The following is a 27,208-nucleotide window of genomic DNA, read 5'->3' as shown; positions in this document are numbered from 1 at the left end:
TTCCCAGATTCTCTTAAAATAAATAAGGCACTGTAAATATTACTAAAAATCATATTGTGTTTGTATCTTTCCTCTAATAGGTGCATTACTACAATGAGATGTTTGGTGTATGGGAACCATTACTTGAGCCTTTGGAAATTGAAAAGACTGATGATTTCCGTCCATGGTGTCTTGGAATAAAGGTATGATTGAAGCCCTAATAAAGCATAGTGAAACCATGTTATTTTTGTTGTACTTGTATCCATTTGAATCACCCTGGCATGTCAAAGACAATGTGAAAGTGGTCCAAGAAGCACGAGAATTTGGTCATAGCTCTAGAGGTTTGAAATGTATTGAGCAACTTGTCACCTTTACAGCACAAAGGTCACCTGCACATGAAGGATCATGTGTCTTGCACCCTCTCTCTCCACTTAAGGTGCAAGTAGCGTTAGCCGAAAACATAGGCAAACTAGTTTTAAAATGTATTTTTATTTATTTATTTTTAACCTTTCTTACCAGTCTTATCTCCCCCCACTTAAGGTGCAAGTAGCGTTAGCCGAAAACATAGGCAAACTACTTTTTAAATGTATTTTTATTTATTTTTAACCTTTCTTACCAGTCTTATCTATGGAACAGAACAACCAACAGTTTCGCTGTAACATATCCTCTGAACAACCTTTCCACACAGCATCAAGACCTATATTGGTTAGAAATGTACCTAAGAGGATATCCCACACACCATTCCTTCTCATCTCCTACCCTCCCTATCCCTTCCCAACAATCCCCCAAAGATGGCCAAACTACTTGATGCAAAAATATAGAGAAAATGTATCTGTGAGAAGAATTATTGCATTGGAAGAAAGTTAAATCTATAAGTTAATGTTCTTTCTGATGGATAAGGAATTCCTCCCACAGATTACTCATCGACTCTACCTCCATTCCCTCAGTTGGGTTGCTTGTATCCTATTCTGACTGGTCTATCACTCCTCTGTGTCATTGTTCATATAGTTAGGTTATGGGGCCTGTTGAGCTCCCTTTATGTACTATAGACTTCACTACTGGGGTCCGGACCAGATGTGACATTGGTGTTGATACAAGTAGCCAGCAAAGCGCCTCTTGACCTCAGTTCCTTTTCACACTGATTTGAAACACTTACACACAAATATTCTGATGTACTCGTTTTAGACTTTTGTTTTGAAAATGGCAACGCAAAAATCATCTGGCTTCAAACGCTGTGAAGATTGTGGCAAGCCAATGTCACTTACAGATACCGCAAAGATCGTTGTGTTGTCTCGGCTCCAATCACAAAACAGCTGGTTGCAGTTTATCAGTCGATGAAGCTGAAAGCTTTGAAGGAGTGACTGTCAAAGTGGGTGCTGGGTCGATCCTCATAGAAATTCCCGGGCACCATTCCCTCAAAGAAAAGACCAGCCGAGGGAAAAGAACAAGAATTGACCGATTAATCTCCCAATAGAGCAAAAAAGAGATTAAAAAAGCACTGAAAAAGATTGCACTCTGTTAGCAGTTTTCACCATTCCTCCTCCACTACTTCGATAAAGAAGAAAAGACGGAGACACTCAACATCAGATTTGTCGCCTGATCTGTAAATAAGATTTCCTTTGAAATCTGGTCTGTGGCAAAAATGTGAGGAAATCTGTCAAAACATTCTGGGAAGTTTTGAAAAAATCAGCCCCTTCAACCTTTTCTTCGGAGACGAAGACGGAAAAGAGTCGGAACCCACTGCACCTGACAAAGCCGGCAGGGACTCGGGCAAAGATTAAACCTGTGCATTGAAAAGCCCGGTATGAAGTGATGCCAAAAAGACTTGAGAACCCCCCCTGTCGACAGTAGCTGTCTGGAAGCTCCCCGACACCGCCCCCATCAAGGGGTTCATCTGTGTTGAGCATCAAACACTCTGCGACCTTAAGCTATGGCATGAAATCCAGGAAGGATTTAATGTCTTCTTTCACAGATTTGTTTGATGAAGAATGGGAACAAGTCTCATTTGGAATGGGGACTCCAATTTCCTCCAGATAAGTTTTTTTCAGAGGATGCAAAGTCCGGGACATAGCAGCTAAACGTCAGGATGCATGTGGGCTTAGAATTATTATAATTGTTTATTTGTAAAGCGCTTAATACCACTGAGTGGTTTCTAAGCGCTGGATCAGCATTTGAACCAGTGTTGCGTTGTCTTGCTTCCAAGACAAACGCATTGCCACTGAGCTATCCTTCCTCCCCCTTGACACTTCACATATGGTGGATTTTTACCAGCCGGATCACCATGCTCATCCTAATGCCGAATATAGGCCAGTCTTCAGGAAGGTCTCAGAAGCCTTGGGATGGGGCCCCCCAATTAAACATTTAACCATGTATAATTTGACAGATATCTTGGATAAAGGGCCACTGAAAGAGCCTGTATTTCCCTTTAATTCAACCCTAAAGGACACCTTGGTGGAGGTATGGCTGAAGCCCTGTTCAGCACCAGCAGTACTGGGTGACCTGGTAAAGAAATACAAGGCAACGTCCACAGAACCAGATTTCCTGTCAAGACACCTAAACCCTGAGAGTCTGGTTGTTCAGTCGTCCACCTCGGGAGCTAAGACTGCAGCCTTCACTTCCCTACTCCCAGATGGGGATGAGAAATTGGCTGATGCTTGGGCGAAAACGCTTTTTGGCTCTGAAAGCAGCCAATGCTTCATGTGTTTTAGCCACTCCGTGGGCTGTGATTGAAGAAGCAGCAGAAATGTCCTGGAAGGGGAAAGAAGGGAAGGCTACCTGAATATTATTTTAGATGATAATGAGGCCAGCTCTTCAGTCGGGTCTGGGTGTCTCAGATTGTCTGTGCAGAACATTGGGAGCAAGCATTGAGATGTTTTTATTGGCTCAAAGTCTGGTTTCGCAGCAGACGTTCAAGCAAGGATGCTTGACATGCCGTTTAATCCCAAGGCGGATGACAGCCTGGAGAAGTTGTAGGCCACCAAGGTAGCAACAAATTCTTTGGGAGCCACAGTTCAGCAGCAGCTTGCTCACTCTGTATCTCCAATGTGGAAAACAAAACCTTTTTGCTGTTATGGCACATTTGCCCAAAAGACAGCAGCAAGACTCCAGGAAGATGACAAAAATTAGGGAAGAGAGGAAAAGCCACGCAAATCTCTGCCGCTGCAATCTGATGCAACATGCCGTAGAATGGTACAACATTAGTATGGAAGAGTCGATAAAACAGGTTGTCATACAGGTATTCTGCCTGCCTTCATCAAATACCACCCTCCGCTGGTCCCCTGAGTCATGGATACGTCCCTCCACCAGGAAATTGTTTCCTTGCTGGAGGAAGGTGCAATAGAGCAAGTCCCTCAAGCGGAAAGCACCTAGAAGGATGTGGAACTGAGACCCATCTTGGACCTGAGGCGATTGATAAAGTTCCTCAAGAAGGATGCATTAAATATGGTAACACTTGTGCAGATCCACCAGGCGCAGGCGAACCAGGATTAGTTGGCATCACCTGACTTCCAGTGTGAAGATATATCCCAAGTGGAGGACGTACCAGATTGTTGTCAGTGGGGCAGCCAATCTAAGGAGGCAGAGAGTCCATGTCTTCCCGTTCCCGGACACTGGCTGCTCAGGGCCCGCTCAAAGGAACAAGCTCGAGATCACCTATACTGCACCTGCCACCTCTTACATAAACTGGGCTTTCTTTTTATTGCATTTATTTATTGGAAATTAGTCCCAGGTGACACCTTCTCAGATGCTTCAGTTTATTGGAGCAGTCCTGGACTCCTCCTTGGGCAAGGTTTTTCCAACCGAGCACAGAGCTTAGAACTTCCAACAGATGGTCTCCAGATGCCAAAATGCCCGACACTACCAATGACGGCAATTTCTCTTTTTTGTTGCCAACTTTATTTAAATTTGGTTGCAACAGCTAAGTACAAATGATGGGTTTCAAGAAACATACATTCAAAATGCCTCCCCTGAACATTCACTACCCTCTCCACCCCTCTACCTGGCATCCCCCCACCCCACACTGCCCCCTCACATCTTCCCTCCTCTCCTCGGGTGCTCTACCAGATCAGGAATTCTGAAAGTGTCAGGCCGGCCGTGGCTTGTGGGTCTGGACGGGTAGACCATGTCATATTGCAGCACCGGGGACCAGAGCTTCGCACATCTCTTTTGCTGCAGTGACTTTTGCTGCCACCAGAATATCCCAAATCTTTATCCACCATAGGGTGATAAGTGGCCCCTCTAATGACTTCTAGGTTCTGGTGATCGTGATTCTCGCTGCAACCAGTAAGTGGGTGAGCAGCATGGCTTTTGTCCCCGATTTTGAGTATGTTCTGCTGGTTCCATGGAGAGACGGGCCTGAGTCATTGCTGCAATTGTGTCGAGTACCTCCCTCCAAAAGACCTGAACCCGTGGGCATGCCCACCACATATGGAAGTAGGAGCCTTGCGCCACACATTTGCGCCAGCAGGTGTGGTCCAGGGAATGTTTAATTGTATGCAGTGTGGCTGGGGGATAGTACCATCTATAAGTCAGCTTGATGCACCTGGATGAATAATTCCGTGACCCAATATCAATCCACGTTTGGTCGTCTAGGGGGTGTCCCAGTTCTTCCTCCCACCTGGCCATAGTGCCCATATATCACCCTACAAGATCCTATAGAACTTAGAAATGTTCCCCCGTGATTTACCCTCTGTGAATGTGGCCTGTATAGCCTCCTGCTCCCGGGTCGCCACTTGCTTAAGTTGAGGCTGAAGCACCCAACTGTGCATATCTATAACTTTCCCGCTCCCGCAATGTAAATTTGTCCTCACACTCTACGAACGTTAATGGGTTCCCGCCTGAGAACAACAACTTAGCTATGTGCTGCAGCCCTCCCCTTGACCAGTCCTTGAAGGCCCAGAGAGAAGTTGGGGTTATGCAGAACAGGTGTAAATGGGCTGAGGCCAGAAGGGAGCCCTTTACACCTCATGGCTAGGTTCCAGTGTCTTAAGGTGACTTTTGTTGCAGCGAGTATGTGAGGCCAATGTTTGTGTGCCGTCTTGGACGTGTAAGCTAGTAAACGCAGGGGTAACAGGATGCAGGATTGCTCCAATTCGACCCTTTTGGGGCGGGCCGGTGAACCTTGCCATGGGATCATGTGTGCTACATGTGCCACTATGTTGTAAAGTGGTAGGTTCAGGACTCCCATTCCACCCAAGCGAGCGTCCCCCACCATGACTGCTTTGGAATCCTATGTTTCTTGCCTTGCCAGATGAATTTAAAGATTTTCTGCTGGAAACGTGTGAGGGCCGGTTGTAGGATCTCCACCAGGAGGGTCCTACAATATTAGATGAACATTGTGAGCAAATTCATTTTTACAGCTGTTATGCGGCCCATTAACGGGATCTCCTGAGAAGAGAAGACCAGACCACTGCTTTAGATCTCGCTCCAGGGTCTGAAAGAGCTTGGGGAAGTTAGAGGTGAATACCGCCTACAGGCGCTTTGGGATTCGTACCCCCAAGTACCCATTCGCCTCAGCCTTCCACAAGATCGGGCAGCAGGGGCGAAGCGCCTCAATGTCTCCCTCCGCAAGCCCTATCCCCAATGCTGCTGACTTGCTATAGTTGACAACGAACCCTGCTACCTCACGGAAGGACTCCAGACCAACATTGTTTCCTGCAGCGAATCCCGAACCTCGGTGAGAACAGAATGTCATCTGCATATAGGGAGATTTTGTACTGTTTTTGCCCCACTGTCACGACTTGGATGACGGGGTTGTCTCTGGTGCACTTAGCAAAGGGCTCCATGATCAAGGCAAAGATTAAGGGATATAGAGGACACCCCTGTCTGGTGCGACATGTCCCGGTAAAGAGGGGTGATTGCATACGGTTTACCCACAGGGCCATTTTAGGGGCATTGTAGGACGCTAGCACCATTTGCTGAAATATCTGACCAAACTGGAATGCCTGTAGGGTTAGCCACATAAAGGCCCAATCCACCTTATCAAAGGCTTTCTTGGCGTCTAAAGAAAGCACGGCCATTTTGAGGTAGTTAGGTGTTGCCATCTCCACTATAACTAGTGCGTGGCGCACATTATCACTAGTAGCTTTCCCCTGGATAAAGCCTGTTTGGTCTGCGTCAATCAAAGCCGGTAACACTGATACCAGCCTGTTTGCCAGAATTCTTGAGTATATGTTGGCATCAATGTTTAGGAGGGTGATAGGCCAGTAGGAAGCACAGTCCTGGGGTCTGTCTCAGGTTTCAACAAGAGAATGGTCTTGGATTCCCCATGGTCTCTGTCATCCTCCCGGACTGCTGAAAGGAATTCAGCAGGTTAGTATGGGGCTTCAAGAATGGGACCCTAAAGAGTTAGTTTATAAAACTGGTGGGTGAACCCATCTGGCCCCGGAGCTCTTGGTTTGAGTTTTTGTCACCTTGTCGACCTCCTCTAATGAGATGTGCCGGTCCAGGAGTACCCTATACACCTCTGAAAGGTTGGGCACGGCTGCCTACTCCACTTAGTGCCTTTGCGCTCAATGCAATCTGGGGGGGCGCCATGGTCTCCACCAGGTGGTCACAGGCAATCTAATCTGCAGCTTGTCCTGTTCTGAGTATCGAATGGAATAGATTTAGTAAAGCGCAAATTTGCCCAAGGGCATCTTGGCGCTCCCTACAGAGCAGTGAGTGAAATAGCCTAGAAAAGGAATGTTTTCAGAGCTTTGCGAAAAGCCAGAAGAATAGGAGTAGCTCTGAGAGAAAGAGGTAGAGAATCCCAGAGAACTGCTGCAGCCACTGAGAAAGAGCGGCCACCAATGCAGCTGTGGAACAGTCAGCAAACAAGTGTTAGCTGACTGCAGAGCTCGATCCTGCAATTTTCTAGTTCCGGAGCCCTGACTAAGAGTGAGATCACTTCAGTGGGCTCAGGCTCAGATCTCGGTGGGCACAGTTCTCGGGCAACATGAGAGACCTTCTACAAGTCCCGATCAGGGTCTAGCAGGACTTCCTGCAGTTGTCCCACGAAGAGAACCCGATGGCAGGAGAACTGTTTTGGTAACTTTGGCCAGAAGTAACCATAGTCGCGTATGCTTCCCTGAAGGGCTGCGCCATGCATCTGAATGAGCTCATAGTGAGTGGACTATAGTCCTGTGCAGAGATGGAGCTCTTCGTAAATCTCTTAATGCTGAGCTTGATCAGACTGGCTGTGATGGCTTTTCCAATGGATTGCATTCTCCAGCAGATTCCTCACCAAATAAATATCCATTCCAGCATCAGCTGATCGGAAACCTTTTTCGACCAGGGGCGTAGTACGACTTGACCGTGCCACTCGGTTTCACATGTGATGCCGACCATCATATATACTACCTCAGTACCTTTTTTATTTGCGCTCAGCACATTGCTATTCAGAATGTTCTCAAGAGAGAACATTTCAAATCGACAAATTGTCTAAATTCGATCCACTTTCATCGATATGTTTGCCCCTAAAGCACCAGGGTTCAAGCGTTGCCAAGACTGCAACTCAAAGATGTCGATCGCTGACCTGCATGGCATCTGCATGTGGTGTCTGGGAAAAAGATCACAATGTCGATGAGTGCGACTCGTGCCAACAAATGAATCCTAAATCTCTTAGGGAACGATCAGCTAAATTGGCGCTCGTGCGGCATTTAAGTCTCCAGTTCGTTTGACCCTGAGGCCATCAGGACAAGAGACCGAAGGGCCCATGCCTGAAAAGGAGGACAGATGTCCTAAAAAAGCTAAGGAATGTTCGCACTCCCAGAGCCATTTATCCTCCTAGTCCTCTCATAAGAAAAAGAGATGCCATCGACAGAAGCACAACTCTGATTTGTCGGACAATCATGGTAAGGTCTGCCCGAATCCGGGCACATGGAAGGAAGCGTGGGAGCAGTCAAGGAGCGAATGCTCCAATTGTTTAAGACTGCAGCAGCAGGTACAACTCCGGTCTCGATGCTGCAGGTCTCCACAGCACTTGTTGCACCCAGAGGTTCTGGTGCCAAGGTAGCCAGCCTGATCCTACGCCCTCATGCTCGACCACAACGACCGTCAAACCAGCATTATCGCCGAAGGGCCCAGAGTTACTGGCACTGTTAGGCCAGGTGGGAACAATACCATCGACGTTGGCATTCTCGATCAACGTTTTTCGACGCAATGCAATTTATTTTCGATGATGAGCTGGACCAAGTGCCTTTTGACATGGAGCCTATGGGCCGGGTGTCTGGATCAGATGAATATTTTACCGACCAAGTTGATTTGCTTGCTCTGGCTTAAGGGCTGCATGACACAAGTGGGTTAGATACGACCTAGACATAAAGCAGGCCGCTCCTTATGGGCACCCTAATGCGCAGGTTCGAAGGACTGTGAAGAGGGTGGTTAAGGGCTTGGTTTTGGGCTTTCCAGCAAAATCCCTATCTGCCTATGACCTCAGACATCCTTGATAAGGATCCACAAACTGAGAGGGCATTACCTTTTAATGCGGCGATCTCAGACCCCATTGCTGAGACCCTTCTCCACTCCAGCTGTGGATACAGAGCTTACCAAGAGATAGAAGTCAGGTAGTGGGGATTTAACCTTTCTGTCTTCCCATCCCACAAGGCCTAGTGGTACAAGCAGCTACAGTAAGCTCCAGACTATCCATGTCCACCTCTAACCTGCCTACAGAAAGGGAGCCCAAGAAAATAGATGCCGTAGCCAAAAGATCTATGCCTCAGGCTGCCTCTCCTTGAAAGCAGTCGATGCATCATGTGTGTTCACTACGTACTCCCACAGGCTGTGGAGGCTCATAGCGGAAGCAGCAGAGCACATCCCAACTGTTGAGATGAGGGATGGGTTCCTGCAGATTGTTGACGATCGCAAGGAGGTGGCATGTGAAGGACTACAGCTGGGCCTGAACACTACAGATTGCGTGGGCTGTGTGATGGAGTTATCCACTGTGTTAAGTAGGTTAGCCTACCTACACAGCTCGGGATTCTCGCTGAATGTCCAAGCTGAACCTTTGGACATAGCTTTCGACGGTGAGCAACTGTGCGGCCCAAAGGCTGATGAATCCTTGGAGAAATTCAAGGACTTTAAATTGGCTGCCAAGTCGCTGGGCTTAGCTGTGCAGCAAACTGCGAAACAATCTTTTGGCTTCTCCTCTAGTGGAAGAAGCTACAGGCGGTACATTCTATTTGAAAAGGGGTTACAGCTCCCACAAACCAGGCAAGGACAGAGGTGTTTCTCCCGGAAGGGGCAGAGGGGCCTCTAGGGGCCAGCAGACTGCGGTAGCAGCAGTAGGGGCGTTGGCACCCATTAAGCCGCTTTTGAGTTCTCCCCACATATTTCCCCGGGTGGATGGAGAATTTCCAAGCACTTGCTTGGATGGAAGAAGATAACCTCTGATGCCTGGGCATTGCAGCTCATCGAATGGGGGTACTTTCTACCATTTTTAGGCAAACCGCCAGACAGTGCAGCCCCTATCCCCCACTTCAATAACCAGAACAGGAGATAAATATAGGAACCCCATTTAAACCAATTAACTCTTGTCCACTCAGGCTCCTCTGCTGAAAAGAAAACTGATTTACGTGTCGCAATTATCTCTGCTAACAGAGTGCACCAGCTCCAGGTGCTTTCTTGCAAGGCACCCTTTACTAACTTTTCCAGTGACAAGGTGACGCTTGGAGTGCATCCATCTTCCCTCCCTAAGGTGCTGTCCGAATCCCATTTGACACCAAAAATGTATTTGCCAGCCTCTCATCCTCACCCTCATCTGTTCAAAGAGGAGGAAAGGCTACATAGATTGAACCCCAAAAGAGCCATATGTTTCCATATAGCAACAAGCCAGTTCAGGACAGAAGACCAACTATTTATAGGATACGTTGGACCAAGATTGGGAAAGTCTATAACAAAAGAGTGTAATGTTGGACTGTCCTGGCTATCTCGGAATGCTGCTGTATAGGAGGCAAGGCCATTCCAGAAGGTCTAAGGGCTCACTACCTTCGATGAGTGGCAGCTTCATCTGCACTCCAGAGTGGAGTCCCTCCGTTGGACATATGTCAGGCAGTGACATGGTTGTCCATGCGCACACTTGCCCTACTGCCTGGGCACATTATCAAGCCAGGAAACCTGATTTGGTAGAGCAGTCTTGAAGAATGTTTTAACATAGAATTTCATTGGGAGTCACGCTTTCCCTCCTCCATAAGAAAAGGTGCTGCTTTGGGAGTCTATCTAAGATGAGGACACCATGGGAGGGCGCAATCCATTAGAAGAACAAATTACTTTACTTTGGTAATGTTCTTTCTGACGATTGTTCCTCCCACGATTGCCCATTGTCTTTGCATTCTACCCCATGATCAGAGTGCTTTATTTGCTATATTTCTTAAGTTATTATATCATGGAAGAGTATGAAATTGAAATCACCCAACATGGCTGAGCAAGTGAGAAAACAGAAGACACATGGTTGTCTATTTGTATCAATGCCGACGTCCCATCCGGCCCTGACGCTGGGGAGTGTTGAGGAACTTTGATGTCAAAGCCACAGCATGCCCCCTAGTGGCAAAATTTATTTCGGAGTTTGCTGCAACACTAGAATATATCTAAGATAAGGAATCCTGGTGGGGCGTGGTACATTAATCAGAAAGTACATTACCAGAGGTAAGTAATTTGTCCTTCACCTGCTGTACTTAGTCACAAATGTCCTTGCATTGTACCCACTTTATTTCCTGCACTTACACCTACTTTAAAGTTCCCTGACTCATTCTAGGGGCTTCTAGTAGAGTGCGCCACAAGATCAGGGATCAAACCAGGGCAGTGGTAATTACTCTCCGTGCTGTATAGGTAGGATCTCCAGTTACCTTCACTAAGTACCTGACATTTGGCAGGAGATTGCCAAAGGCACAACAGAAATGCTACTGGCCCTTTTAGAGATACAAAATTGTCTGGAAAGGATCCAGACAATGCCAGCCAATTAATTTTAGCATCCAGCAAGGGCAAAACATCCACGCATGGAGAAAGGCATGTTTTGCGGCAAACACAATTTTAGCACATATTGCCCTGCACAAACACTCACTGTGCATCGGGAAGCATATGTGATTCAGCTGCAGGGGCCTTACATCCGAGTGTGTTTATGGAACAATGTGCTGTCTTGCTTGAAGATGGCAGGCCAGCTTTGAAAGATGTGTTCCTCATGCCGATGAAAGTTCTAGTGAATCAGACACACCAGATCCAGGTATGCATTTACATGGAGTCAATCCAAATCCCTCCATAATCAGGAACATTGGTGCAGACCCTTGGTCCAAAGCCAAGCCAGGAGGAGCGAACCTCAGGGTATTTAAACACTGGCTCAGTAGAGATCTGTATGGGTGTCTGACGGAAGAGCTTGTCAAAGGAGTTTGGAGTAATTTGGCCTTTCAGGCAGGATATGGTGTAGGGAGCTTGGAGAAGAGATTGAGGAGAAGAGAAGTTCTGGCGGACACGGAAAGGAGAAGAAACATCAGGAGGCAGATGTAGAAGTTGGAGAGAACATTAGGAGTTTTTGGGAAAGATATAAGGAGGCGGTAGAAGGGGACCATTATGACGAAATTACTCAAGTACAGGGATGAGTTGTGAATAAAACTCAAACTTAACCCCACAATACTACTAAACTTGCAGTGATCCCAATTTATAAAGGGAAAGTGCGCACTGCCTGACAGGTATACCTCCTTTGCCTATTGTTATTATGTGTGCCGAGGGAAGCTTGTACTTTTCAGGAGGAATGTGAGCAAGCACAGAAGCTGTCCAAACAAAAGTGCTGTCTTATCAAAATAAAATAATGTCCAACCAAGGTATTTTTAAAAAAGGAGACTTTAAACTAAAAATACAAACACACATATCCAAAACACTACAATCCATCCCTGTAAGTGAAGACACACAATTTGCAGACTTGGCAATGAATGGGGGCAGTCTGGGTCTGAAGACGGGGGCTTACAGGCCATTATTTCAGCAGCAAACGTATGTTCACTAAAGGTGTCTTTTCAAAAGGTAGAAAGTGTGAACTGTTAGGCAGAAACCTGTGCAGTTCCCTTAGGGATCACTGCAAAAGGCTTAGGACTACAGGTGTTGGCAGTAAACCCAATTGGTAGCAGTCTGTACCACCCAGGTTTACCTGGTAGCTGTGGCTGAGCAGGCAGACTTCTCTCAAGAAGAGTTAGACAGTATATAAAGTATACAAGATAGGTACCAAAATACAGTAGCACAAGCAAACACTGACCAGAGCTTGGGTATAAAAGTATATAATTATTTATTTAAAAACACACTTTGTAATATACACTAACACTAATATGGCAAGCAAGTTCAAACACAGTCACTATTAATATATATACATCCCTGATTACTTATTGAACAAGTCTTAGTTAAAACACCACTTATTTTCAGACAGAGGTGAGCGCTTAACCTAAGATGGCACTCCAATAAGTTAATTAAAAAGGGAGGGAAAAAGGCAGAATTAGGAAAATACACAATACCAACACTTTAAGAGAACCAGAGCAAGTCAGAAAAGGCAAAGTCTACTGAGGAGCAAGAAAGTCATAGGCCAGGCCCACTCTTGGAGCGAGAAAGGCGGAATGTGTGTAAGATCACACAGTTGAATAGTACTTTTAAGAGTCGTTGCAGATAGTTCAAAAAGGGTTGGATCAGTTCAGAAAAAATTAGTTAGCAGGTCCCAAGTCACCCCAGGATAGAAAGTCAAGGATTTACGGGACACCTTGAACAGTCTGTTGCAAGGGAGACCAGGCAGGACACAGTACCTGAAATGGTGAGAAAGCTCCAGTGGGGCAGTTGTTCCTGGCAGCGGGTGCAAGTCGGTGCTTCGTCCAGGGGAAGAGGAGATCTCGACGTGGAGGAAAGCTGGAGGTCGTTGCACTGCCAGGGAAGAAACCAGCTGCAGAGTTTCCCAGTTAAAATGTACTACCCTTTTATTCGCGGTAGTGGTGAAGCGTGGCTATCCGGCCGCCGGGGTGCTTGGCAAGGCCGATTCGACCACGAGACGATCCAGGAAGGCGAAAAAGAGGGCGAACTGGTTATCCCCACCAGTTCAGAGGAAGAAGACTCTCGGGGATGAAGATCTTCTCTGTCGTTGGGAAGTGGTGAGACGGTTCAGCAGGGCTCCACCGGTGGTGTCGTCGTTGCAGGTCGGCTCAGCTTCTCCCTCTTCGGATTCTTTGGTCCTGTGGCGACTTCTGAAGTTCCAGTCCCCAAAGCCCTGCTTTTATGCAGAAAACCCCCATTCATCAGTCCAGCTGTCACTCAAACATGCTAAGTGGTGAGCCGGGCGGCTCACCACTGGGCCGATCACACAAGAGTGTGACTTGAGTTGCCAAGGCAACTCAGTCCAGGGTGCCTAATCCCCCTCCCACACATCCTGTTGAACCCAGACAGAGTGGCACCATTTGGAGGTCTTCTGTGGAGAAGCCCGCCAAAAACTGGAACAAAGGGCTCGACTTGGGTTAGAGTTTCAGAGGCGAACACAAACACCATTTTAAAACCGAGTCCTGGCAAAAAGACCCAACCGGGGAATAAATATTAAATAAATAACCCGGCGGTATCTTTAACATTGCACCAAAAAAAGTGGTGCGTTTAAAATGAATGGGAAAATCCCATAGGAAATATTCCGGTGGAATATTTCGCGTGGTATCCACTGCCACCAGCCAGAAACTCGACAAGGGGGGACTGGACAGTGCCCCCCATGGAAAACAGACCCGGGGGGCAATCGAATTACCCCTACCAGTACTTCCACAATATGATGGTTTGTACTGGTTGTGTTCACAATTTGAGACTAGTAAAGCCAATGGTGACTTTACATGCCCTGGGAGACAGTAGTCAGTCCCAGGGTATGGAGTCTATGTTTGGGGGTCACTATGACACCCCTGTGTTACTGCACTGAGGGTGCTGTGTAACACACTTACCAAAAACCACATGAAACCCTATGGAGTAAAAGACCCCATAGCCCAAAAAACACATTTCAAAGTCAAAGGATATCTCAAATCATGTCTAAGAGTGGGAGAAAAAGAGTCTCACTCTTAGCAGGAGAAAAAAATAAACCCCAAAAAATCCAGCAAAGCTGCTGGGGGACTCACTAGGTTTGGGAAATTAGCCTTAACAGAGAATTCTCCCTAACATGAACTTACTAGTCACTAGGGCCCATTAAGGACTCATTTGGGGATAAAACCACTCCCTTTACCTTTCAGGATTGTACATGGGACTCAACAGGGTTGAGCCAGGCTTTTAGGTGCTTTAAAATGGGCCAGCAAATGTTAAGAGGTTTTAAAACTGTTGTTTCCAATGGATTGCGTGCATCGAGAAAGTCGAGTCAGAAGATGGTCCAGCCATATGTTACTGTCCTGTAGCAGTGATTTTCTCGAAATGGGTGAAGAACGTTCAGGTTGGTTGTGTCAGGGTCTTATATCGGTCGAATCGGCTCAAAGTTGCATTGATGCGAAGCCGGTCTTCACTGACGATCTGTGTAAACTGTGAGTGCACAGGCAGGCGATGGTTGCGTCCACGGCACAGAATTGGAGCGTAAAAGTGGTGAATGTCAAAGGCAGCTTCTGGTCCTTGCAGAGGTTCGAAAAGCATCTCAATGCACTGGCGCTGGCTCAAACAGATCAAAGCAGGCAAATCATTCTCAGTGCTGGTTCATTACTTTTGATTTTCTTTTTTAGTTTGCAGCTGTTACAAATTAGGCAGTATTTGTTTGTAACACTGGTGAGAACTACTTAAATTGCCCCATAATAGCCTGGTCTGCCTTCACTTTGGGCTTTGCCCTATAGACAAGTACAAGCCTGATCTTCAATCCTATGGAAGAGGACTTTGAGGCAGATGGTACCCCTAATAAAGCTCCAGGTAAAATCCTTCTTTAGTTGTAAGGAAGGCATGGTATCAAAATAAGACAGACACAAGTGACCACAGTTCAAGGGTGTTTATTGAACTTTATCAAGGGTGTGATAAACGCCCATCTAAACCTAAATCTAAAGATGAGAGCAAACTATGACCATCAAATAATAATAATGCAGTCCTAGTGGAGTTTCGTCAAAATAAAAGGGCCTATACTAAAAAAAACTATTGCCAGGGGGTGTGGCTAGCCGAGGACGCCATCGGATGCCTTCTTGGTGAGCTCTTGGGCCCCCTTCCCTTTCTGCAGCCCTCAAACCCCTGTTAAGTGTCAAGCCAACTGGAAATGAGCTCCAGGGGTGTCGCAACACCTCGGGAGGTCGCGGTGTAAGCCTGCAGAGTTGCAGAGCTCTCCCGGAGGAGTTATGACCGAAGGTCCCGGCGCGCGGCGAACCTCCGTCAAGATGGCAGCCATGACCTAGGAGGGAGCAGAGGAGCGGCTCCCAACGAAGCGAGGTGCTGTGAGGTGGAGCAATCTACGCGGCCCCGAAGGTGAAGGGCGGCTGGGGGCGGCCGGGGTAAACAGACACAAATAAGCAGAGGCGCAGAGAGACAAGTGCCTGGCCTGGGGGAGTGGTAAGGGCCTCCAGCTGGGCGGGCGCGGAGCCGGCCTCACAAAGCAACCCTTGCAGCAAGGGGCTGGCCTGACGAGGACCGTTGCGGCTTGAGCCCACACGAGGACAGAACTCTCCCCATACGGTAGAGGAGGGAGGAGGCAGAAGCAGCGGAGCACGGATCCCGCACCGGGAGGTTAGGACCGAGAACACCACCGGCATGGAGACGCTGGGGTTATCCAAGGGAATGCAGCATACATGTGGAATAAAAGACTTATAAATACAGTGGAGGAGCAGGGAGGCAGGTGGCAAGCGCAAGGCAAGCCGCAGCTGAGCAAAGCGCAAATATGTTATGAAGAAACAATGTGAGGAGGGATGACACTAACGCTCTAGCAAACCCCCCAGTGCTGGAAGTAAGGCGAACTGCACCCTTGGCTTGGCCTGAAGATAATTACACTTGAGCAACCCCAAAAGAGCAGGGACAACAGGGGCCTCGAAGCGGTGACCAGAAGGCTCACGGGGTGACCAGAAGGGGTATGCTCAGACAAACACAGGGGGAGAAGTAGAGCGACCATAAAGATCCACGCCAATTGCACCCCGCCCGGCTGCAGATTAGACCACTTGCAAGACGCCATTGGACCTTGTGCTCCCAAGGCAAAGAAGGGACATATCGACAAGCTCCTGTTAGAGACCCAAAGGAGCCAAGGACCCCCTTAGCGACTTGGATAAACAGGGGTAACCCCCAGGGTCCCTCAAGAAATGAACTACTCACCGCTCTCTCCACTGCAGAGTGGCTGAGTGCCACCTAAAGTAGCAGGAGCAGAATATCATGCGCTGCCTATCCGGAAGCCAGTAGACACTGGACCGCAAGGTTCCTATCCTAGAAGATGCCCACAGGATAAAACGGACAGTTCATTGACCCAAAGGGCACTCCCCCACTGCGAACCTTTGGCAAACGACCAACATAAGATCCCAGAGACTAGTGGCAAGACAGCCGCATAGGCCATGGGCCGCAGCGTAAAATACCGGCCAGCTCTGTAAGAATGGCCAAACAAGCTACAAAACAGAAAGGACCCACGTCTGATGACATTAAAGCCCTGATGCAAAACGCAGAGACCAACAAACGCAATCAGCAGCAGGCGACTGTCCAGATACACTCCCCTCCTCCCCCTCTTGAGTGTCAACAAGATCCTGAGGACCCGCCGATATGGAAGTCAGACCTGCAGGCAATGTTACAGGAATTAAAAAAAGACATTAAAGACAGTGCCTCTGACTTGGCCAAATCCATTGCGGATCTCAATAGAGGCGTCATGGCGGTGGAGAAGAGAGTAGACGAAGTAGAGACGGCAGTAGCGGAACAAGGACAGGAGCAAGATGAACTAGCCAGAAGGGTGTTGGAACTAGAACAACAAATGGACCGAGTCCAGAGAACACATGAAGATGCCGAAAATAGGTCTAGGCGAAACAACATACGGATCCGGGGGATCCCGAAGTCCGGAGCAGACACCGACCTACAACAATATGTGGTAGACCTGTTCCGGCAAATCCTCGGCACGGTGGACGAAAGAGACATTATATTGGATCGAACCCACAGGGTCTAATTCACATTTCAGCTCAATAAAAATCTGACCCCAGAGGTTCTGACTCGGATACACCTGTTCCAAATTAAGGAAGATATCATGAGGGCAGCTCGGAAAAAGGAGCCCATAAGCTTCCGATCTACACCCATACAGCTCTACCAAGATCTGGCCCAGGCTACTCTTGCAAAGAGGAAATGCTTAAAAGTTGCCACAGGCTGGCTGAGATCCAAAGAAATACGCTACCGATGGGCGTTCCCGACTGTACTCCGCTTTGAATGGAAAGGACAGCGATACATGTTCACAAAGGAGGAGGACATGGATGACCTCATGAAGGAAGATGACTGGACCGACAGTAACGACAGAGGAAGCATCCCATTGTGCAGCATGGAAAGATGGGACAGACTGGAGAAAGAGCAATGGAAGCCAGCGCGGCCCCGTCCGAGAGGCCTTAACAAAGAACACAAATCGGCTGACCCCCTCCCCCCATGAAGTGGTGGGTATAAAGGGAGCAAACCGAGGGATACACCCTGATGGGGATGAAAGACGTGGTTCAAAGTAAGGGGGGCAACACACGAAAACGGAGGACCATGCCACACGGGGTAACACATTCTTATAGCGTAAAACGCCATGGGGAAATTTGAAGAAAACTGCTTCGAAAGGATACTTGGGGGTGGGGTAGACTCGGATCTCGAAATTCCCAGGAACACATCCCAGTGACTTACAGTGGTATCACCATAGTAATAGCTGTTGTTGAAGTTTATGGGGGGGTTGTAAATTGGGGAGTTAAGGGGGGCATAGAGGAACAGAACACTTTGGTCGAGGTATTGCACAACACCAGCGGAACAATTAAGGGGGCAGACAAGCTATACAGCGGAATAGTAGGCATACAACTACACCCTGCCAATGGCTGATCTAACATTTGTGACGCTAAATGTCCAAGGGATTAATTCCCCAATAAAAAGGAAATCAATCATGATGAGGCTCTCTGATCTACAGGCTTCAGTGGTCTGGGTACAAGAAACACATCTGCTCCCTGAGGATGAGCATAGACTAAGGATTAGAGCCTTCCCCACACAGTACCTACCCTCAAGCAGGACCAAAAGAAGGGCAGTGGGCATACTGATAGCTAAAGGAATTTACTTTGAGAAACAATTCATAAGAAGGGACACTGAGGCCGATACCTGATTCAGGGAGGGATACTGATGGGCCAACAGGTCACCCTGGTAGCAATCTATGCCCCCAATGATAAACAAGACCATTTCCTGTTAGAACTGCTGCCAAAACTCGTAGAATGGGGGTAGGACAGATCTTGATAGGAGGTGACTTCAGCGGGGTAATGGACGCCTCAATGGACAAAACCCTCCCAGCCACTCCTAACGATAACCTATACAGACCAGCCCTAGCCTGATTCCTTGGGGAGCTACACCTGTTAGAAACCTGGTTGTCCTTCCGCCCACATGAAAGAGCATACACTTATTACTCAGCAGTGTATAAGGGCTTCTCGCGAATCGACATGGTGCTTATCTCGGACACCATGGTCCCACGAATCATGGGGTTAGATGTAGGGGTTTGCTGTCTATCAGACCATGCTCCGGTCTCTTTGAAAATAGCCAGTATCCCCACTGCCACTGAAAAGAAAGCAATGGCACCTAAACAAACTAATTCTAAAAGACCAAGCCCTTAATACAGATATAGAATTGGCCCTGAGGAACTACTTTCACGAAAACTCCACAGAACGGGTAGACTGGGGCAACCATCTAGGATGCTAGTTAATCAGCAGTACGGGGCTAGTTTATCGCACACACAGCTAACTTTATAAAAAAGAAAGGAGAAAGTGAGGTTGGGGTCTAGAAGTCGAGATAGGGACTACCGAGGCACACTACAAGGATAAAGGATCGCAGAAGGCCTGGCGGTTACTTAAAAAAGCTAAGGCGGCCCTGGAGATACACCTCGCAGACGAATCTGCACAACTCCTCCTACGTACCAAACAATCTTATTATATAAATGGGGCTTAGGCTAACCGATTCCTCGCAGCCAAACTAAGAAAACGAAAAACCCGACACCACATCACCCAACTTAAGCACCAGGTCGGCGACATAAGGAGGGTGAGAAAATAGATAATTGACATTATGCACTCATACTACACAAATAATCTGAAGGGAGATGACCTAGACAGGGGGCACAAATAGCATTTCTGAGACAAGTCACCTTACCAAAAATCACAGAAGCAGACAGACAGATGTTGGAGGCGTCCATATCAGAGGAGGAGGTGGGGGAGGTCATAGGTTCTCTGAAAGGACACAAATCCCCAGTACCGGATAGACTGTGCAATGCATACTATAAAACATTTAGGACCATCCTTGTAGGCCCCCTAACACAACTTTTCAATCACATAAGAGACACTGGGCGAGCCTCTGGGGACATGGGCCCAGCTACCACAGTCCTTATGCTAAAACCGGGCAGAGACCCCACAGCATGCTCAAGTTATCGCCCCTTTTCCTTGCTGAATGGGGACGCTAAAATCTACTGCACTATCCTGGCCCGGAGGTTGGCGAATATCCTCCCGAAAATAATACATCCGGACTAGGTGGGTTTTGTGAATGGGCGTCACACATATGACAACATCCGCAGAGCCATAGGTACCATCGAATGGGGTTCGAAGACAGGGCAGCGGTTTTCGCTGCTGGCAGTAGACGCCTCTAGGGCCTTTGATAGCCTAAATTGGGACTTCCTACAACTGACTCTTGAAAAATGTGGGTGTGGGCCAGTCTCCTTCCGTATGGTCCTAGCAAATTATGGGAACCTAACCACACGTCTAATTATTAACGTGCAGCTCACAAGCAGTATCCCAGTCCGCAAGGGCACGAGACAGGGTGCCTCCTGTCGCCCCTGATCTTCGCCATGGCCATTGAGCCCCTGGCACAGAAAGCTCGTGATGATCAGGAAATCCGAGGGGTGGAAGCAGGTGCCAGTGGGACCCAGAAAATAGCCCTCTACGCGGACAAAATCCTTATGTTCTTGATATACACAACAGCTTCTCTCCCCAAAGCCATACAACTACTAGACAGGCTTGCAAAGGTCTCTGGGTTCCACATTAGCTACCCCAAATCCAAGGCACTCAATATCACTGAGGACCCAGACCAAGTGGGGGAATGGAAAAGATGCCACCAACTGAAATGGGATCGGAAGTCAATAAAATACACTTGGCACCCACATACGGGAAGCTCTATGGGGCAAATGTCCCTGACTTGCTGAAGTCTCTGATATAGGACCTAAAAAGATGAGACATGCAGGAGCTATCTTGGCTCGCACACATAGCGGCGGTCAAGATGTCCCTCCTCTCTAGATTCCTATATGTGATAGGGGCACTCCCGTTACGCATCCCAGACCCAGCATTTAAGAACCTGCAGAAGGAAGTTATGTCCTTCATATGGAAAAAGAAAAAGCCCAAGTTCCCAGGAAAATCCTATACCGGCTACAAGCACTCGGGAGGGGGGGTGGGGTTGAGGGTACCGGAGTTTCGCAGATACCTATGGGCGGCACAGGTGGCTCCAATGTTGTAATGGGCACCTAGGGAAAACCAAAACGGATGGGCAACTCTGGAAAAGGAGGCAACCAGGACCCCCTGGAAAGTCTGGGATTCTTGGCAGCAAAGCATTGGGCTAAGGGAGGTGCACTATGGAAACGACCAAGGCCACCCGATGGTATTGGGAGAAGGCGCTACGGGGAAAGGGGATGAAAATAGGGGGAAGCCCACTCACGCTGATGGCCCATAATCCGGACTTCACACCCGGAATGCAAACCAACTTCTGGGCACACTGGGGAAGTGGGCAACACCTGATGCTGGGGGACTTCTACACAGAGGGAAAACCCTTAACATTTGAAGGATGCAAGGATTAACTGCAAACCCCCAAAAGTGAACGCTTCCGTTCTACCCAAATCAGACACTGTATCACAAACACAAAAGGTTCGGGAGAGGGCAACCCGGGACCCAATAGGCTTGGAACTCACAGTAAAAGAGGGGATTCCCGAAAAAGGGGTGTCACGGCTATACAGACTGATGTCTGGGGCGGACCTGGAGGAAATCCTACCATACATGCAAAAATGGGAACAAGATGTCGGGAAACCAATACCGGGGGAGACTTGGAGCCAAATATAGCACCAGGCCACGAAAAGCTCCAAATGCGTCTCAATTAAAGAGGCAGCGCACAAACTCTGCGTGAAGTGGTATGACGCTGCAACAAATGCACACCATCAATCCAGACTATCCCCCAATGTGCTGGAGGGACTGCAGGCAACCATGGGATCTAATCCATATGTGGTGGCCATGCCCAGTGGCAGAGACATACTGGAAGGAGATCTTGAGCCATATCATATTGAGTTGGTGGGAGTACAGTTGCCTCTGGACCCAGCGGTGGTCTTGCTGGGGGAGGCAGTGGACAGAAGCTGCACAAACACAGGAAACAAAGCCACCCTCATCACCCACATGCTGAGTGCGGCCACAATTAACCTGGTGCAGATGTGGAAAAATAAAAAAGGCTGGGGGTGGCAGTGTGGTGGGTAAGACTCTGGGGAGTGATGGTAATGCAGAAGGTGACAGCACTAGCATATGGCTCCTAGCCGCAATACCTGGGTATGTGGATGCCTTTCCATGAATTTATGGAGGATGGGGAACAAATGTACTTTAAACCTAAAATCTTCCGCAGGGTCTCGATCCTGTAAAAACGCAAGCCCCATGGGAAGGGACTGCTCCGCTGCACTTTTGAATGTCCTGAACACAGACGCCTCCTCTCGACGAAATACTGAAAAATTACAATGGCAAAAAGGTGGGGGAGACAGAGAGGGGGGAGTTAGAACTGTTAATCTCATGAGCCCTTACAAAACAGAGATGGGAACTGACAAGAACAATGATGAGAATCTTGTATATTGAATCCCACATGCATGTCTGGAACATGAGCTCTTGAAAAGTAAATAAAGTTTGTGAAAAAAATAAAAATAAAATAAACTACATCCAATCCTTACTGCTATGTTACAAATGGTTTGGGTTAATGTTCATGAAAAAGAAAGGTGTTCACAAAATGATAAGTCAGCATGTTTAGGCCGTTGGCCTCCCTTCCCCACGTTTTCAGCATGGGACCAAAGTAGTTCACGTGAGCATAGCACACTCTGGCTTCTTCGGCACAAGGACACAGTTCCATTACCAACATCAGGGCCTTCTGTGCCCAAGTCTCTTATGTGATCAAAGTCTCTTGATTCAGAGGGCCTGATGTACCAAAAACAAATGAAAAGTTATTTTACAAATACACAAGTCAGGTGACTCACTCTTCACCCTGGGTCCCCCTCAGCTGGGCTCAGATCCTCCTCTCCAATGCTTACAAAATATCTTCTCTCGGGTGACTCACAGTTCACCCCGGATTCCCCTCTTCTGGGCTCAGATCCCTTTTATATAACTAGTCTCTGTCAACCGGGCTCGGACCACTTTCAATTTGTTGGCATGCCTCCGTCGGGTTCGTATTTGCCACAGCAATATCTTTTCTCGGGAGACTTACGATTCTCTTTGGATCACCCTCAACCAGGCTCAGATACCTTCTCCACAATTAGTCTCCCTCAGGCCGGCTCAGACCAATTTCAGTTTGTATTATCTATCGAAGACTTCGAATGTGCACGCCATTGCAGGACCACTTCGATTTCACAGTTCAAGAATGTTACACGCTCAGTTAGATACCAAACAGAAACCTTCGAGTGAGCACCCACGTGGCGCCGGACCACTCTGTAAATGGCATCTACCTTGGTTTCAAAAGTTCAGTCACTCCTTGAATATTCAATTATATTTGCGTTGCTCATCACATACGCCTTCCACTCTGTTCTTTGTAGATTTCTGCATACAATGTTGCTGCTTGCAACCTGGGTTCAAACACAGCCCGGTCTGCTATCAGCCTCACCAACTCACAGGCTGTGCTGACTTTACTGGAGGGCTTTGTTGTAGGAGCCATGGACTGTACCACAACGGCAATCGCGCCCCCCCCCCCCCCTCGGCTAGCAATGCGGGAGAGCCCCAGGTACCTTCGACACACAACGCCTCTTTCTTCAGCTTTAATTGCTAGTGTTATGTTTCTTATTCTCAAGGGCTCGTGAAAGTGACAGTTTTCTTCCTCTGAAAAGGCCAAGGGTATTTCCCTCCTCGTAACCCTTTCTGTTCTTGCCGTCTTTCTCCTCATATTAAACTGCCATCTCGCAACTGCTGCTTCCTCGTGTGTTTTGCCTTGCTCAGAGTGTGCTTTCGTGCTCCGTCTTTTCAGTAATTGACTGACTCTGCCTGACCCTTGTGTTGGGACATGTCAGGTATATGGCTCGGGTGTTAGTCCGTTTTCTCTCACAGTGAGCTGTCCGTGAAAATGTTTTTCTGTCGGGAAAGGGGGGCCAAGGGGTAGTGAGTTCCTAGGTATCCTACCTGGTAGGATGGGGAAAAGGTGTTATTGGGAATGGGGTGCCGCGTCTCACCCTACGGTGTCCCACTTCCACTCTCCGAGGACCCCTCTTCCAGGTGATTCTCCTGCACTGATCCACTCCTCAGGTTTCACACATAGTCCTAAGATCATTCAACATAGGGGGGTGGTCTCACCCCCTTAAATATGCAGTTAGTCACATCAGATTGGGCCATTTCTAGTCTTCTGCAAGGGGTGAAATCCGGGCTGCTGTGCTTAGTCATTTGCCTGGTGATGCCAGTCTCAACATGCTTTGTCTAAATTAAGTGGGAAGGGGTACAGAAAGTGTGAGAGTCCTGGGAGAATCCATAATGATGGGACCCTTCTGTGGACAAGGCATCTCTCATGACTACTTTAACTCCACCCTCTCTCTTGTATGCACTGCATCAAAGAGCCTCTGGTAATTACCACCCTGGTGTGAGCTCGCCACTGTCCAGACAGGGGTTACATTTGAATCAGTGGTTTTCAGCAAACCCCCTCAGAAAGATTTCCCGTCCCCTGATGACGGTAAAAAGCCTTCCTAAGAGATCAAAATAGGGGTTTCCTGAGCTGGATCCAAATGCTTGTTTTGGGCGATATCCAGTCCTAGACGCTGATAAATACAAGGCCATGTTAATTAAATGAGTCACTAACAACCATGCTAACAATAATATGACACCAATAGGTTTTGACCTGTACAGTTGTAAGTTCCCAGAGGCTAGCATGTCAAACGTAGACATGACTTATATTTATAGTTCAATCTGCCACCAGGCTCTGGAATTCTCTGGGAGCACACAGTTAAAGAATTTTACCCAAGGTTAAAGTCAGACCGTGGCTGCTGGGACATTGGGTGACATTAGGCTGCTGGCAGGATTTGTGACGAATCACCAGGTCTTGTCACTTCTTCCCAGAGGTGAGCCCTTTTTTATGAGGCTAGGGTGGTGAGACCGCTACCCAATAGTCCCTCTAGGGGTGGTAAAATGCGGGAGGACCTCGTAGGGAGGCACTCCCATACTGGGCATAAGGACATCAACCTGGGGAGTATCCTTCCTAAAACTCTGTCACATAACCCCCCACCTTGCTGGTCACCCTTTTCTCCCACCATTGATGGTGAAACCATGCTTTATTGTAAATCCATGACTGTGAGAAATGTAAAACATACTGGAACGAAGAATAATATGAGAAGCATATAGAATAACCACATGCAAAGACAGCCAAGTACTGTAACAAGGTGCCTCACTTTAGGCATGAAGAGTGTCAAAGAGACTTTTCAAGATGGTGTTGCTGTTATGCCAGGGTGGAGTCCACAGTATAAAGCAGAACACAAAAACAGACTAAGGAGATCTTACTGCGGAAGCCAGCAGTATGCTAAAGAAGCCCGGGAAGTTCAAATTTGGAATGCTGCAGCTGGAGCAGTCATATCTCGCCACCAGACGAAGGGGATGTTGCAGTAGCATCCTGGGAACCAGCAGGAAGCTGGCTCTCTTGGTGTTGGCGTGACCGCAGAAAGGTGCGCCGTTGGGTGCAGAAACGACGCAGAGACCAACAGCCTGTTGCAGAGCCACACAGGAAGGAGTAGGAGAGGAACCCGTGAAGGACTAGAGCTGTGTCCCTGAGGTACTGCAGGGAATGGTGGGAAGACCGGGTGGGGTCCGGGAAGAGGCCCCACTCAAGCATCGGGACTTCTCTCCCTCATCGCAGTGGTGAGCCCAATTCCACTTCCTAAGCAAAGTGCATTGTGAGTCCTCTCCCTCGTCGCAGTGGTTCATCCAATACCACTGATCAAGCAGACTGTATCGGGAGTCATCTCCCTCTTGGACAGCCAGAGAGCTTTTGGAAACAATCCCCTCATTACAATAGAGTAACCAGCAGAGATGCATACCAGAAAGATACAGATAACCCTTGAAAAGATATCCATCATCAGTGTGTTAAATGGGAGCCAAATAAGGCTACAAGCATTTCTACTCCCTGGAAGGAGTTAGATTAGTTGGTGGTTTCTGACAGAGAATGGAGAAAATTTATTTTGACTGACATTATGACAGGTCACCAGAGTTTACCTAGGTTGAGGCAGGGCAAGCCCCTTAGAAGTAGAGAGAGAGGTTTTTTGAGTTGCACAATAAAGGTTTATAGCACACAAAATGACCGTCCTTGTCACCTTCTTCTACACCCTCGCAGAATGCACAAGTCGCTCTGTAACTGCCATGTACAGAACAGGGTAGCTGCTGAGAGCTGTCAGTAGGCACTATACTTTTCAACATGGAATATTATGAAAATGTCATCCAATTAGTAGACCTTATTTTCAGAGACAGATTTACTTGCATCATTTTATATTGGCAATCAAAAAGTCTAAGGCTCGAGAGGTGGCTGAAACGGGAGTTTAGGAGGAGGTTGGAAAATGACAGGCAGTTGTTGGAGAAAGATATCATGTGGTGTTTGGAGGAAGAGCTAGCAAAGTGGTAGCTAGTGAGAGCCGGAAGTGACTAGAGGGCACGTATAGTCCAATGCTGGAGGAAGGGGGGTTTGACCATGATCAAAAGTGGTTACACTCAGTTGAAGGAGGAACGAGCATGTGGCTTGACATTGAGGAGGGGCAGGACCGGGATAGGCTTATATAGCTGCTACAGAGGTTAGAAATCAGAACCCTAGCAAAGAGAGGTGAAAAGGCTCCTTTGAGTACCTCTGTGGTGACTGGGGACAGGAAACAAAGTTAACCCTGCATGTCAGTGGAAGACAAACTCCAGCTGTATTTGAGCCTTGTGGAAGACCATACCTCTACTGCACTGCAGGAAGGATTGGAGTGGCACATATCCTATTGTGACAGAATAGTCATCTGGTAAAGTCGGGATAGCCCGAACATTTGTGAGCTTTTATTAAGCATTTATTTTATTTTTTGCATTTGATTTATTAAAACCTTTCACAATTTTTTTCCGTTAAAAGAAAATGTACAAACAAGAGGACACCATATCAAATTATATAATTCTGTTGTCATTTTTAACCCCATGTCCATCCCAATTATGAATCCCCTTCAGTACGTCAGCACCGTTCAATATTTGATCCATGAATTTCATAGCTGCAAAAAGAGTCCGGTTATCGCCGGTTAACAGCACTCCCACCATTCATGTGCCGATAAAGAACTTGCATCATTAACCATATCAGATAAGTAGCGAGTTCTTATTTCGGACAAATCTTTGCATGCCACCATCAGATGACCCAACATTTATTTCGATGGAGTCCCCCAGCCTACAAAATCCACAAGTCGCGGTTTCAAGTGAGCTCTGTTTCCTGACAAATTGTACTTCTCTAGTTGGTAGTACATTTATCCGAAGTCTTGTGAACATATCCCGGTACATGGGGGATGGAAAGTTAGATAGTATGTGGGCAATTGATTCACCGCCCTCATTTCAAAGGCTAGATCGAAGGATAGTTTGTAATTAGATCTTGTTGGTGTTTTGCTCACCGGGTATCCACGGGGACGCCCTTATGCCCTGGTTGCCGGATTCACCCTGGACCCTTGCCGATTCCGGATGGTACCTTCTATGGAGGTCAGGCCTTGTTGTGATGTCTGGCGTGCCCTCCGTCCTGCCTTCTGTACAGAGGCGCGTAGGTTTCTGCGGATTTGAGCAACCGAGTTAACTTCACTGGTGCCAACCCATTCAAGTGTCTTTAAGGAGGTAAGTCTGGTTAAAGCAATCTTAAAATGTCCTTGCTTTCCTTTCTTGCTATTAATGTCTTTTCCTTA

The 27,208-nt window shown here is 47.7% G+C and overlaps 1 protein-coding gene across 5 annotated transcripts in view; it reads left to right on the top strand.

Annotated features, from left to right (window-relative positions):
- The window catches only part of VPS13A (vacuolar protein sorting 13 homolog A), a 2,994,934-nt gene that overhangs the window by 1,632,379 nt on the left and 1,335,347 nt on the right, over positions 1-27,208 (top strand). For all 5 annotated transcript variants that reach the window (XR_011280366.1, XR_011280367.1, XM_069625905.1 and 2 more), the window contains one exon: positions 81-182. Coding sequence is in view for 3 of the 5 variants with exons in the window: in XM_069625905.1 (XP_069482006.1) it covers positions 81-182 (102 nt within the window). In the remaining 2 variants the exon portion in view is untranslated. The remainder of the gene's footprint in view (positions 1-80; positions 183-27,208) is intronic.

Source organism: Ambystoma mexicanum, chromosome 6p, assembly GCF_040938575.1.
Source record: "Ambystoma mexicanum isolate Mex_15411 chromosome 6p, UKY_AmexF1_1, whole genome shotgun sequence".
NCBI classification, from domain to species: Eukaryota; Metazoa; Chordata; class Amphibia; order Caudata; family Ambystomatidae; genus Ambystoma; species Ambystoma mexicanum.
This window is presented reverse-complemented; position numbering and strand designations above follow the sequence as displayed.